Source organism: Portunus trituberculatus, chromosome 50 (genome assembly GCF_017591435.1).
Source record: "Portunus trituberculatus isolate SZX2019 chromosome 50, ASM1759143v1, whole genome shotgun sequence".
NCBI classification, from domain to species: Eukaryota; Metazoa; Arthropoda; class Malacostraca; order Decapoda; family Portunidae; genus Portunus; species Portunus trituberculatus.
In genome coordinates, this window is record NC_059304.1 from 21,947,785 (window position 1) to 21,959,824 (window position 12,040).

The following is a 12,040-nucleotide window of genomic DNA, read 5'->3' on the forward strand; positions in this document are numbered from 1 at the left end:
CTGATGGGGTCCCTCCTATCTTTCTCAAAAACTGTGCTTCACTGTTTGCACCTTTCCTGGCCAAACTTTTCAAACTCTGTCTGTCGATTTCTACCTTTCCTTCTTGCTGGAAGTTTGCCTACATTCAATCTGTTCCTATAAAGGGTGACCGTTCTAATCCCTCAGACTACCGTTCTATATAGCTTTAACCTCTTTCCTGTCTAAAGTTTTTAATATATCCCCAATAGGAAAATTCTCAAATATATCTCCATCTTCTATCGGATCACCAGTATGGCTTTCGTCAGGGCCGCTCTACTGGTGATCTTCTGGCTTTCCTTACTGAGTCTTGGTCATCTTCTTTTAAAGATTTCGGTGAAACTTTTGCTGTCGCGTTAGACATATCAAGAGCTTTTTACAGAGTCCGGCACAAAGCTTTGTTCTCAAAATTACCTTCCTATACCGGTTCTATCCTTCTCTCTGCAACTTTATCTCAAGTTTCTTCTCCGACCATTCTATTGCTGCTGTGGTAGACGGCCACTCTTCTTCTAAATTTATCAACAGTGGTGTTCCTCAGGGTTCTATCTTGTAACCCACTCCCTTCCCATTATTCATTAAAGATCTTCTTAACCAAACCTCTTGTCCTATCCACTCCTACGCTGATGATACCACCCTATACTTTTCCACGTCTTTTCAGAGACGACCAACCCTTCACGAAGTCAACAGGTCACGCAATGACGCCACAGAACGACTAACTTCTGATCTTTCTAAAATTTCTGATTGGGACAGGGAAAACTTAGTCGTGTTCAATGCCTCAAAAACTCAGTTCCTCCATCTATCGAGGCGACACAAACTTCCAGACAACTATCCCCTTTTTTTCAATGGCACTCAACTGTCCCTCTCTTCTACACTGAATATTCTCGCCCTATCCTTTACGCATAATCTAAACTGGAATCTCCACATCTCATTTCTTGCTAAAACATCTTCTATGAAACTGTTTTAGTGTTCTGAGGCGTTTCCGCCAATTTTTCTCGTCCTTGTATGGAGTACTCTTTGCACGTTTAGGTTCCACTCACACAGCTTTACTGGATAGGGATCAAAAGCTTTTCATCTCATCATTTCTCCTCTGACTGACTGTCTTCAACCTTTTCCTCACCACCGGAATGTTGCATCTCTTGGTATGTTTTATTGCTATTTTCATACTAACTGCTCTACTGATCTTACGAACAGCATTCTTCTCCTCCTCCTGCGGCCTTGCTGCATAAGGCTTTTTTCTTCCTCTCACCCCCTATTCTGTCCAACTCTCTAACGCAAGAGTTAACCAGTACTTTCAGTCTTTCATACTTTTCTCTGGTAACCGATATTCAGTCGGAAACTATACCTACTTTCAATTTTAGTCGCAAATTGGCACGTGTGAACCCGCCTTAATTGTTATGTTAATAAGGGCTCTAGGAAATCTACGCGAAAGAAATGAGTGGAAAAATGCTTTCTAAGCGCTTCCCAAGGACTAAAAGTAAAAAAAAAAGAAGAAAAAAGACGTCTTTATTCTTAGATATGACATGTAACACTACCGCATATCTTTCACGCAATCAGTAGGTACATATGGCAACCATAGTGATAAGTAACTGATAGCATAGATCAGAGTACTTAGTTGTAACTACAGCCATCACACGGGCAAGCAGACAGAGGGAGGAGAGAAAATGCTATAGAGGCCTGAAGAAATAAGAAGGGAGAATAAACAACCAAAAGAAATTTTCGCTCTCTCGAAAAAAAAAAAACGAGAAAGAAGAAAAGTACACACATACGAGCGAAAAAAAGACCGAAGAGGTGGTGCCGTGACATTGGGTGTAACCCCCGCATTTACTGCTCTCAGCTGATCAAGTAGAGGCCACTAGAGGGAGGCAGGGAGCGAAGGAGAGATGGCGGGGCTGGGAAGACTTGTTGCCGGGTTGCCTTTGAGAAGAGTGGCTCTCACGCCCGCCGTGGTCACCACCAGGAGACACGTAGCCTCTGGAAACCAAGGGGAGGCAGTGAGGATTGGATGTGCCAGTGGCTTTTGGGGCGACACTCCCACAGCAGGTGAGGGAAAGGAAGCATACTGGGATTCTCTCTCTCTCTCTCTCTCTCTCTCTCTCTCTCCAAGAGAGAACAAGAGGGTTTCATGAAGTCACGAAATATTAGTTTGTTGTTGGTGTTGGTCTGGCTCCGTGGCGGCATGATGTAGTCAGTGTCTCCTAGGCAGTATGTGAATGTATTGTCAGTTGCAGTATCGCTCCATTGTTGTAAATACAAAAGTGATTCACTAATCTGATCCAGCAATGGATTCTGTTCTAAGATTTTTCACGTGAATTTTGATGTGTTACAAATTGTGGTCTCATCATCAAAACCATTGGAAATGTATTGTTCTGGTGTTCTGGAGATGCCCTGCAAAGAAATGTTAACTGGTATGCAACTAAACTAACTGCCTTGCATACCTTGATGAGGGCCATCTTTCCCTCACCAGTCATTGTTCATCTTCCATCCATCAGAATCATAGTTAATAACAGAAAATGGAATTAGCCCAGGATGACACAATCGTGGAGTTCCAATACCACACTTACCTTTTTCTACCGTTTTCTATGTGCACAGATCCATTATGACCTTCATTACATCTGCAAATTAGTATTTTCACCACTCTCCCCACCTCTCCCAACAAACAGATTAGGTTAGGTTAGCATACAGTAGGTTAGGGTAGATTGTTACAACAGACCTATTACACATCTTCGGATATTAAATTTGGTTATGATAGCTAAGGATATCCCCAGTGGTAGGTTAGGATAGGTCCCCTGGCACTCTCGCAAAAAAACAGTCCTGCCTGCTCGTCTCGATTCCTGGCTCCCACTTCGGAGCTCCTCTACCCAGCTGATTTGACGTCACATATATGTAGCCACGCTAATGGTCAACGCGAGAGAGAGACATGACAGCAAAGTTGCCTCTCTCTCTCTCTCTCTCTCTCTCTCTCTCTCTCTCTCTCTCTCTCTCTCTCTCTCTCATTGACCAATAACGTGGCTCCATATATGTGAAGTCAAATCAGCTGGGTGGAGGAGCTGCAAAGACGGAGCCAGGAATCAGGATGAATGAATGGGATGGTTTCTTTATGAGAGCGCTGGTCCCCAAGCTTGTTGGGCGAGAGGAGAATGGTCAAAATAATATGTGGACACAGAAAACAGTGAGAAAAGGTAGGTATTGTGTTGAAGTTCTGCAAGGCTTATTGACTCACTTATTACGAAAATTGAGTGAGTAAGCAAGTGACACATGAATAGGAGTACTTCACCAAGCCAAGTTGTTACAAAATAAAAACTGAATTAGTCTATAACTGCCATCTGAAAGCCTGACCATGCCTTGTGTTGCCTCCTCTACACAGCCCACCAGCTCATCCGTCATGGCCGCCTGGACTTCCTCATGTTTGACTACCTCTCGGAGATCACCATGTCACTGCTCACTGCTGCCAGAGCCAAGAAGCCAGAGTTTGGCTTTGCACCAGACTTTGTCCTCTATGCTCTGGGACCTCACCTGGCAGAGATGAAGAGGCAAGGTGTGTGTTTGTGTGATTTTGTTTACCAGTGTGTTTGTTTCTGGTACACTAAATTAGTCATCATGTATTTGTCATGATCTCTTATCATTCATAGTACAGTAGTCTATACACCAAGAGCTCCACCTGAGGTTTTTGTATGTAGAGTAGTGTCTGTTTCAGCTCCTCCATCCTGACAACTTTGTCATCTACCCTTTATTTCATTACTCTTGTTTTCTTTATTTCTCCTCTTTTCCTCTTCCATTCCCAAGAAACCTACTCATCCTGACACTACTGCTACTACTGTTGTCTCTCCCTTTTCCTTCAGTCTGATATCTCCTTCCTCATTTTTTTTTTACTTACACACACACACACACACACACACACACACACACACACACACACACACACACACACACACACACACACACACACACACCGTGACGTGTAGTGGTTAGCACGCTTGACTCACAATCAAGAGGGCCGGGTTCGAGTCCCTGTGCGGTGAGGCAAATGGGCAAGCCTCTTAATGTGTGGCCCCTGTTCACCTAGCAGTAAATAGGTACGGAATGTAACTCGAGGAGTTGTGGCCTCGCTTTCCCGGTGTGTGGAGTGTGTTGTGGTCTCAGTCCTACCCGAAGATCGGTCTATGAGCTCTGAGCTCGCTCCGTAATGGGGAAGACTGGCTGGGTGTCCAGTAGGCAAGCGAGGTGAATTACACACACACACCTTTCCCATCCTAAGAATTTCACATCAGTAAATCCTGTGCAGCTGTATCGGTGCCCTCACTCCCTTTGCCCGTCTCTCAGGTGTGCGGGTACTGAGCAATGCTGGCGGCATCAACCCTGAGGGCTGTGCGGCCGCCCTCAGGCAGGCTGCTAAGAAGGCCGGGGTGGACATCAAGGTTTGTGACATATTTAATGTATTTTTTTTAAACCCACAAGTACCTTTTTAGATATTTGGAGATACAAAAGGATCATGCAACATAGAAGCACAATATGTAGATTTTTGTTGAATTATCACTAGAAATATGAAAATATCCTTAGAAACCTTGATATCTTCCTCTTGAGATTGTAAAAGGTAATTGAGATATGATGCAAAAATATTGAAGAGTATGAAGGATAAGCCTGTCACTTTATCATTATGTAGCTGGGATATGTTAGCTAAGTATGGTCACATTTGCTCCTCTTGCAGGTTGGGGTGGTGACTGGTGATGACCTGATGCCCCAAAAAAGTGACCTGCTGGAGGCTAATCTGTGTGACATTGCCTCTGGACTTCCCCTTCCTGCCTCAGCCCATAGCATCAATGCATACTTAGGGTGAGTCATTTGTGTTAGTGTTACTTGCGTTCTCTCGTCGTATCTTCCCTCACCTTACTTACCTGCTCCTCCCCCTTCTCTCTCTCTCTCTCTCTCTCTCTCTCTCTCTCTCTCTCTCTCTCTCTCTCTCTCTCTCTCTCTCTCTCTCTCTCTCTCTCTCTCTCTCTCTCTCTCTCTCTCTCTCTCTCTCTGTGGTCAACTATAACATATCTAGCCTTGCTTCTATTTACTATTGCTCTCACTATTTCTTCCTTGTACTTTTCTTCATGTCTGTCTCATGCTCTTCTGTCTGGGATTCTTACTGTTAAACTGTGGTCCTCTGTCTTTCCTCTTTTCATTACACCACTTATAAATCTTGGGTTCTTTTTCAAGCATTTATTGCCCTAGTGCTTCATTTGTTCTCCTCCAAGATATTTCTGAAAGTCTTTGCCAGTACCACGTTTCAAATATGTGTCACCTCTTTTTTTCCATTACAGATACCTTTAAATAATCCACAAATGTTAACCTGCAATAACTCTTAATCCCTCACACAAGAATAACCCATTTTGTCATTAATGAATAGGTAGATTTTTGAGGTGATGTTCTGATCTGGTGCTGTGTTGCGATCAGGGCCACAGCCATGGCACGTGCTTTGGAGCAAGGTGCTGATGTGGTGGTGACAGGGAGGTGTGCTGACAGCTCCATGGCTCTCGCTCCACTCATGCACTCAGTAAGTATTGTTTGTGTGAGACTGTTCCTCCTGTGTTGTTTCTCCTATAAAGGTGTGTGTGTTTTAGTGTGTTCCACACACACACACACACACACACACACACACACACACACACACACACACACACACACACACACACACACACTACACATCACGTAGTGTAGTGGTTAGTACGCTCAACTCACAATCGAGAAGCCCGGGTTCGAGTCCCGGCGCGGCGAGGCAAATGGGCAAGCCTGTTAATGTGTGGCCCCTGTTCACTTAGAAGTAAATAGGGACGGGATGTAACTCGAGGGGTTGTGGCCTCGCTTTCCCGGTGTGTGTTGTGTGTTGTGGTCTCAATCCTACCCGAAGATCGGTCGATTAGCTCTGAGCTCGCACTGTAATGGGGAAGACTGGCTGGGTGACCAGCAGGCGACCGAGGTGAATTACTCTCTCTCTCTCTCTCTCTCTCTCTCTCTCTCTCTCTCTCTCTCTCTCTCTCTCTCTCTCTCTCTCTCTCTCTCTCTCTCTCTCTCTCTCTCTCTCTCTCTCTCTCTCTCTCTCTCTCTCTCTCATATTCCCACCTTTCCTGCCTCTCTCCCACAGTTTGGTTGGGGTCCTGATGACCTGGACCAGCTGGCAGCAGGGAGCTTGGCAGGTCACCTAATAGAGTGTGGTGCTCAGGCAACTGGTGGCATCTTCACAGACTGGCACACTGTTCCTGACTGGCATAACATTGGTGAGACTGAGGACATAATTTGTAACACTACACCTTGACCATGTATAAAAGGTTCTGATTGATTTGACATAGGTTTTTAAGTGTTTGTGTGGTATTAGTGACTGGTTGACAACATTTCTACATAATTAATAGGAGAAATGCTTTTGATAACCTGGCTACTCATCTTTGTGGCCTTAGAAAATAGTCATGGTGAGAAAACAAAACAAGAACGAGAGCCAGAGTTTTAGAAAAATAATGTTCTGTACAGAGGTTATAAAAGTCTTGTTGTATGATGCCCATTTATGTTCTCCCCATTCCTCTCCATCATTCACATTTTTTATCCCATTTCTTCTTTTCCTTCCTGTCATTCTTAATTCTTAGTCTTCCTGTGTTTCCTTTCTCTATATCATCCCTATTTCTTGTCTTCTTTTGCCTCTCTGTCCCCCACCATTTCTACTAGTACTCTCCTCATCCCCCTTCCCTTCCTCTCTCCTTATTGTTGACTCTACATTCACCCTCCCAACTACTGTTACTCGCATTTCTCCGTATTGGCTCTCCATTAATCTTTTCCTCACTGTTCTTATCATAAGACTTGCCTGACTCTTCATTCCCAGGTTTCCCCATTGCTGAGGTCTCCCCCAGTGGCCGCCTTATCATCACCAAGCCTGAGGGCACTGGGGGTCTGGTGAGCACAGGTACAGTGTCTGAGCAGCTCCTCTATGAGATTGGAGACCCTCGGGCATATGTATTGCCTGACGTAGTGTGTGACCTGTCAGGGGTGCAGATGAGGGAGGTGGAGGCAGGTGTGGAGGTGTGGGGTGCCAAGGGAAAGCCCCCCACCAATAAATACAAGGTAGGTGTGTCTGATAGGATGAGGTGTGTGGTAATATTTGAACTTGTTTATGGAAAGTTTGACTTTTTTTTTTGTAGGTACGTATTTAGTATCATTCATTAATAATATTGAGAGACAAAGAGTACTAATGTTGATTCCAGCATCTCATACATAAGCAATGCAGATGTTAAGAGATGCTAGTCTTGCACTTTACTTTTCACACAGTTAGTGATTTTCTTAATTAGTTGCAATATTGAGGAACTATTTTACACTCAGAGATTAGGATTTTCTGTTTACATTTATTGCTTCACTGATGTAATTATGAAAATGTACATCATTATTCTTTCACATTTCTCATGGATGACTTTCACACACACACACACACACACACACACACACACACACACACACACACACACACACACACACACACACACACACACACACACACACATGGACATACACACAGGTTTCTTCCACATACCTGGACGGTTACAAGGCCACTGCTGTGTGTGCCGTGGGTGGCCCTCGCAGTGCAGCCAAAGGCCACAGGACAGCCGAGGCCATACTGAAGCGGTGCCGGGGGATCCTGAAGAGTTTGGGCATGTCGGACTTTGAACGGACACATGTGCAAGTGCTGGGGGCTGAGGACACCTATGGCCCTCATGCCAGGTGAGAGAGAGAGAGAGAGAGCATAGTGACCAATGATAAACAACAATAGTGTATTTAATAACACCAGAGAAGCACTGATTAAGCTTCATCATTGAACACTTTTCAGAACACACTACACAGAAAAACAAGCCCATGGATGAACATATTTTTCTCATTTTCCGAGTATCTTGTACATATAAGTGTCCTGCTCTCCTGTAGGGCAGGCAATGGGCCAAGGGAGGGTGTGATCTGGTTCTCAGCCACCCACAAGAACAAGAAGGCCCTGGAGGTGTTTGGGATGGAGATAGCAGCAGCCGGCACTGGCATGGCGCCTGGACTGACAGCCATTGTGGGGGGCCGGCCTAAACCGTCTCCCTTGCTCCGGCTCCACTCATCCCTTATTGAGAAGGAAAGATGCAAGGTTAGGCAGAGAACAGGGAGTAAAAAGTAATGAGTGCATAGAGACAGGGACAGAAAAGTGTATTGTAAATTAGTAAGAAAATTTAATAGCTACTGAATAACACTTAAGGAGTAATGGATGCTTAGCAAGAGAGAGAGATTGAGAGATAGAGAAGAGAGTCCATCATTCATTAGTTAGGAAATGTATTATGAAGAAGCATAGATATAATGATCACAATTCTGAAAAAAGATTTGTTCTTTACAGGTAAAGGTAAATGTGGAAGGCAAAGAGAGTGAAGTAGAAGCCGGCACCCAGAACACTGTCCCAGCCTCTAGTTATGATCTGCCACACCAGCCGACCTCTGATGTCCCTGACCTGAAGACTGGCCCTCACAGGTGAACCTTTGGAGCTGCAACCATGACTGTCTGCTTCTTTAAACCCTCATGCAAATTTTGATATCCAGTTGAATATGTGAAGAAAGTACAGGCCTTTAAGTAGTATAGGGGATATAGCTGTGAAGTAAGTAAAATTCTCAGATCAGTATCAGGATAGAACAAGAAATAATGGGTTCAAGCTTGAAAAAGTTGTATGTAAAAGAAATAACTGGAAAGGAATTGCTTCTCAAGAATAATATATGAATGAAATGGACTCATTAGTTAGATTGTTAGTGCTGAGTCATTGGGAACCTTTCAAAGATTATGCAAATTTATGTACAGATGGGGATTGTAGGTGGAAATAGGTAGGTATGTTTCCTACAGAGGCTGCCATGTGTGGACCTGATAGTTTCTTGTATCTTCCCTTATTTCCTTTTTATGTTAAGACAAAAAGGGCTCAGCAATATATGTCACAGTATTGATGGTAATGATGGCAGTAATCCACTTTTCCACCTCACAGCTATCGTCTGGAGGAGCTTGCATTCACCCGCAGTGGTGATAAAGGAAACTCCTGCAACGTGGGTGTGGTGGCACGTAGCCCATCCCTCTATCCTTACCTGCAGAAGGCCCTCTCAGCTGCTGCAGTTGGAGAATACTTTAGCCATGTGTGGGGAGCTGAGCTGGGTCCTGATGCTCCTCATGAATGTGTTAAGAGGTCAGTATATAAATGGATATACACTTAGATGTGCACAATACATACTAACTACCTTTGTCTTGCCACTGCTACAGTGTGAGAGAATGCAAAGAATCATGCAGGAGCAGAGACTCAAATAGAGTGTGCATATGAGAGTAGGGTAATAATGAACTGGCCAGCTGGACCTAAAGTTCCATGATTACTCTCCTCCACAGGTATGAGGTGCCAGGAATCCACGGCCTCAACTTTGTGCTGGAGAAGTCACTGGGCGGTGGTGGTGTGGCCTCCCTCCGCTCTGATCCACAGGGCAAGGCGTTTGGTCAGATGCTCCTTGACTTCAAGGTCACAGGAATGCCTGACCTCGCTTCTCTCAGGGACTAGTCACATTGGTCTTTATGCACTCTTAAGGTGTGCCTCAGGGTTATTGTTGGTTTCATAGGTATAGTTCATACTTCATTATCTTTAGTTCATATAATCAGTTGTACAAAACTACACCATTATGAAAGCATTCTTGTTCAAATTTCATATTTTTATAAATGGTAATGCACAAGTTGTTATAGTAGTATGTGCAAAACCTGAGTCTGTGATAGTAAAGATAGAGATAATGTGCAAGAATTGATAATTGGTGCCAGGCTTGTCAGAATTAGCCAGTTATCTTTTTGATATGCAAGAAACACTATATATATATATATATATATATATATATATATATATATATATATATATATATATATATATATATATATATATATATTTTTTTTTTTTTTTTTTTTTTTTTCCCAAGGTGAAGATGGATTTGTATTTTGATTTTTGGAATTAGTCATAGTATTACACCTTGAGATGCTGTTATGTCTGGTTGTAGTTTTGATAATATAAGGGATGTGAGTAATATTTACAATTAATGTAACCTTTGGAACAGAATGACTGATTTCATCAATGTGTTAGTGAGTGAAGGTAGCACTGGGCCACTTGATGTAAGTGTTGGTCACCATGCTGGCCACACTTAAGGCCAGCACCAACAGTACCTATTCACTGTTGCATCACCTGCTCCATTCAGAAAAATATATTTTGAAATAATTTTTTTATGGAAATATCTATTTTTATACATTGAGCTATGACATGTTTCCATACTGTGAATGAATGACTTTACCATCAAGGTGCTTTGTGTTAACTGAACTGTATTGATTTTAGTGATAATAAAAAAATAATATTTGTAATATAGTTATGTAATGTATGTGTAAATACATGAAGGAGAATGATGCATCTGGATAATTATTCCACCAGTCTGTGGGTGCAGTGGCAGTCCACCAGCCTCAGCCTGACACAGTGGTGCTTGCTGCACTGTCTGATGTACCAGAGGAACACTAGAGAGAAACTTGAATTTTCATCATGACATTTTGCAATAGATCACCAGCAACCCTGTGTGTGTGTGTGTGTGTGTGTGTGTGTGTGTTTGGCTAAGATTTATAAAGGATGTAGATTCTCTCTCTCTCTCTAGAACAGTGCTTCTGTTCTATACTCAGTGTTGTAATAAATTCGTTAAATAAGCTTAACATTACAGATATACTAATCATTATTGTTGGTATTGTTGATTTTTGTTCTTATTCATTACTAGCACCGCCACCGTTGGATGTGTGGCCGGCGGAGCTGTACAGTTCGTATAATTATAACCAAGGGAGAATTATAACCGGGGCGGGTTGAGCACTGCGGCGGCGGTGAATCGTACGGCTGGAGTTTTCTCGTAGAGGCGCAGCGCCCTGCCACTGCCTGCCGCTGTGCACCCGCGCCGCGCCAAGTCAGTGTTGCCGCCAGACCTGAAGGTACGGGTACGTGTCTGTGGGCCTGACTGACGTGTCACTTAGTACTCCAATACCTTGATCGCGGCGCGGTGTTTACCAAGGACCCAGCAGATACCTCGCTTTCAGGAGTGTGTGAAGTGTGGCGAGGATCTTGCCATAGCACATCTCGGGACATCAGGTAAAGTAGTGGCTGGTTAGCTTGTTTGTATTGTTCTTTTGTTACAGCGAGGTGTGTGACATTCAGATGCAGTGTTATCATTATCATCAGAATGCAGTGCTAGAGAGGTGCGTCTCATTTAGTTCCTACATTAGCTGCCTGTATAACCGGAGGAGGCACTTACGTGTCTGTCTGTACCTCGCAAAACCAGACTGGAGAGGCCTTATCTTAGTACTGTTTGTATATAATGCCAATGTGTTACAGTGGCTGCGTATAATTATTGTTTCGTCATCACCAACGTGCCATCATGTCCCATTTACCATTATCATATCCTCAAATTGTGACCTTTTGGACTATACTAAGTCTTGTAGTGGCAATGGAATCTTTTTTTTTTTTTTTTTGTATGTATACATTTTTACAGCCTTTATGTTGCCCTAAGCCAGTCCATTCTTCATATGAAAATCCCAGCCATTAAAACCAGACATTGATGCTGTCTGGTTATCATGTGTATTGCTTCTTTACTCTACATGTATTGTAATGTCAGCTGACCCTACAGTACCGTGGAGTCATTAAACACTAGGACGCATTGTAATTTGCCGTGGGTGGAGGTGGTGTAGGGCCGAGACCTGTGTTGGTGGTGAGAAGTGATGGATGGTGGTGGGTTGTGTGCTGACCGTCCATACAGGGAGCTGCTGTGAGACGTGTATGGAGAGTAAAAACAAATAAACAGAACGAAGATGGGTGTCATGCAGAGTAACCAACTAAAAGATTTAAAAAAAAAAAGAACAAATAAAGATGCCGTGTAAATAATCTTTGGCGTGGAATGAAAGGAACACAAAGATGGAAGTCGTGCGCACAACTTCAAACACGCAAGGAAGG

The 12,040-nt window shown here is 43.4% G+C and overlaps 1 protein-coding gene and 1 long non-coding RNA gene across 2 annotated transcripts in view; both read left to right on the forward strand.

The window, feature by feature from the left end:
* The first annotated feature begins 1,852 nt into the window (after positions 1–1,852).
* On the forward strand, positions 1,853–9,887 carry LOC123499806. Its single transcript, XM_045248298.1, has 12 exons — positions 1,853–2,055; positions 3,380–3,550; positions 4,336–4,430; positions 4,721–4,845; positions 5,455–5,554; positions 6,143–6,275; positions 6,869–7,107; positions 7,556–7,758; positions 7,957–8,158; positions 8,402–8,532; positions 9,032–9,226; positions 9,421–9,887. Exons 1-12 carry the CDS (start codon positions 1,896–1,898, stop codon positions 9,584–9,586), a joined length of 1,920 nt encoding a protein of 639 aa, XP_045104233.1. The 5' UTR covers positions 1,853–1,895; the 3' UTR covers positions 9,587–9,887.
* A 77-nt stretch (positions 9,888–9,964) lies between these two features.
* LOC123500062 overlaps positions 9,965–12,040 on the forward strand; it is a 48,869-nt gene continuing 46,793 nt past the window's right edge. The window contains exon 1 of the long non-coding RNA XR_006673163.1: positions 9,965–11,182. This is a non-coding gene — a long non-coding RNA (uncharacterized LOC123500062). The remainder of the gene's footprint in view (positions 11,183–12,040) is intronic.

Coding starts and splice junctions, on each gene's coding strand:
- LOC123499806 (XM_045248298.1), top strand. CDS start 1,896: ATGGCGGGGCTGGGAAGACTTGTTGCCGGGTTGCCTTTGAGAAGAGTG. Junction 2,056..3,379: donor GGGCGACACTCCCACAGCAG/GTGAGGGAAAGG, acceptor TCCTCTACACAG/CCCACCAGCTCATCCGTCAT. Junction 9,227..9,420: donor CCTCATGAATGTGTTAAGAG/GTCAGTATATAA, acceptor TCTCCTCCACAG/GTATGAGGTGCCAGGAATCC.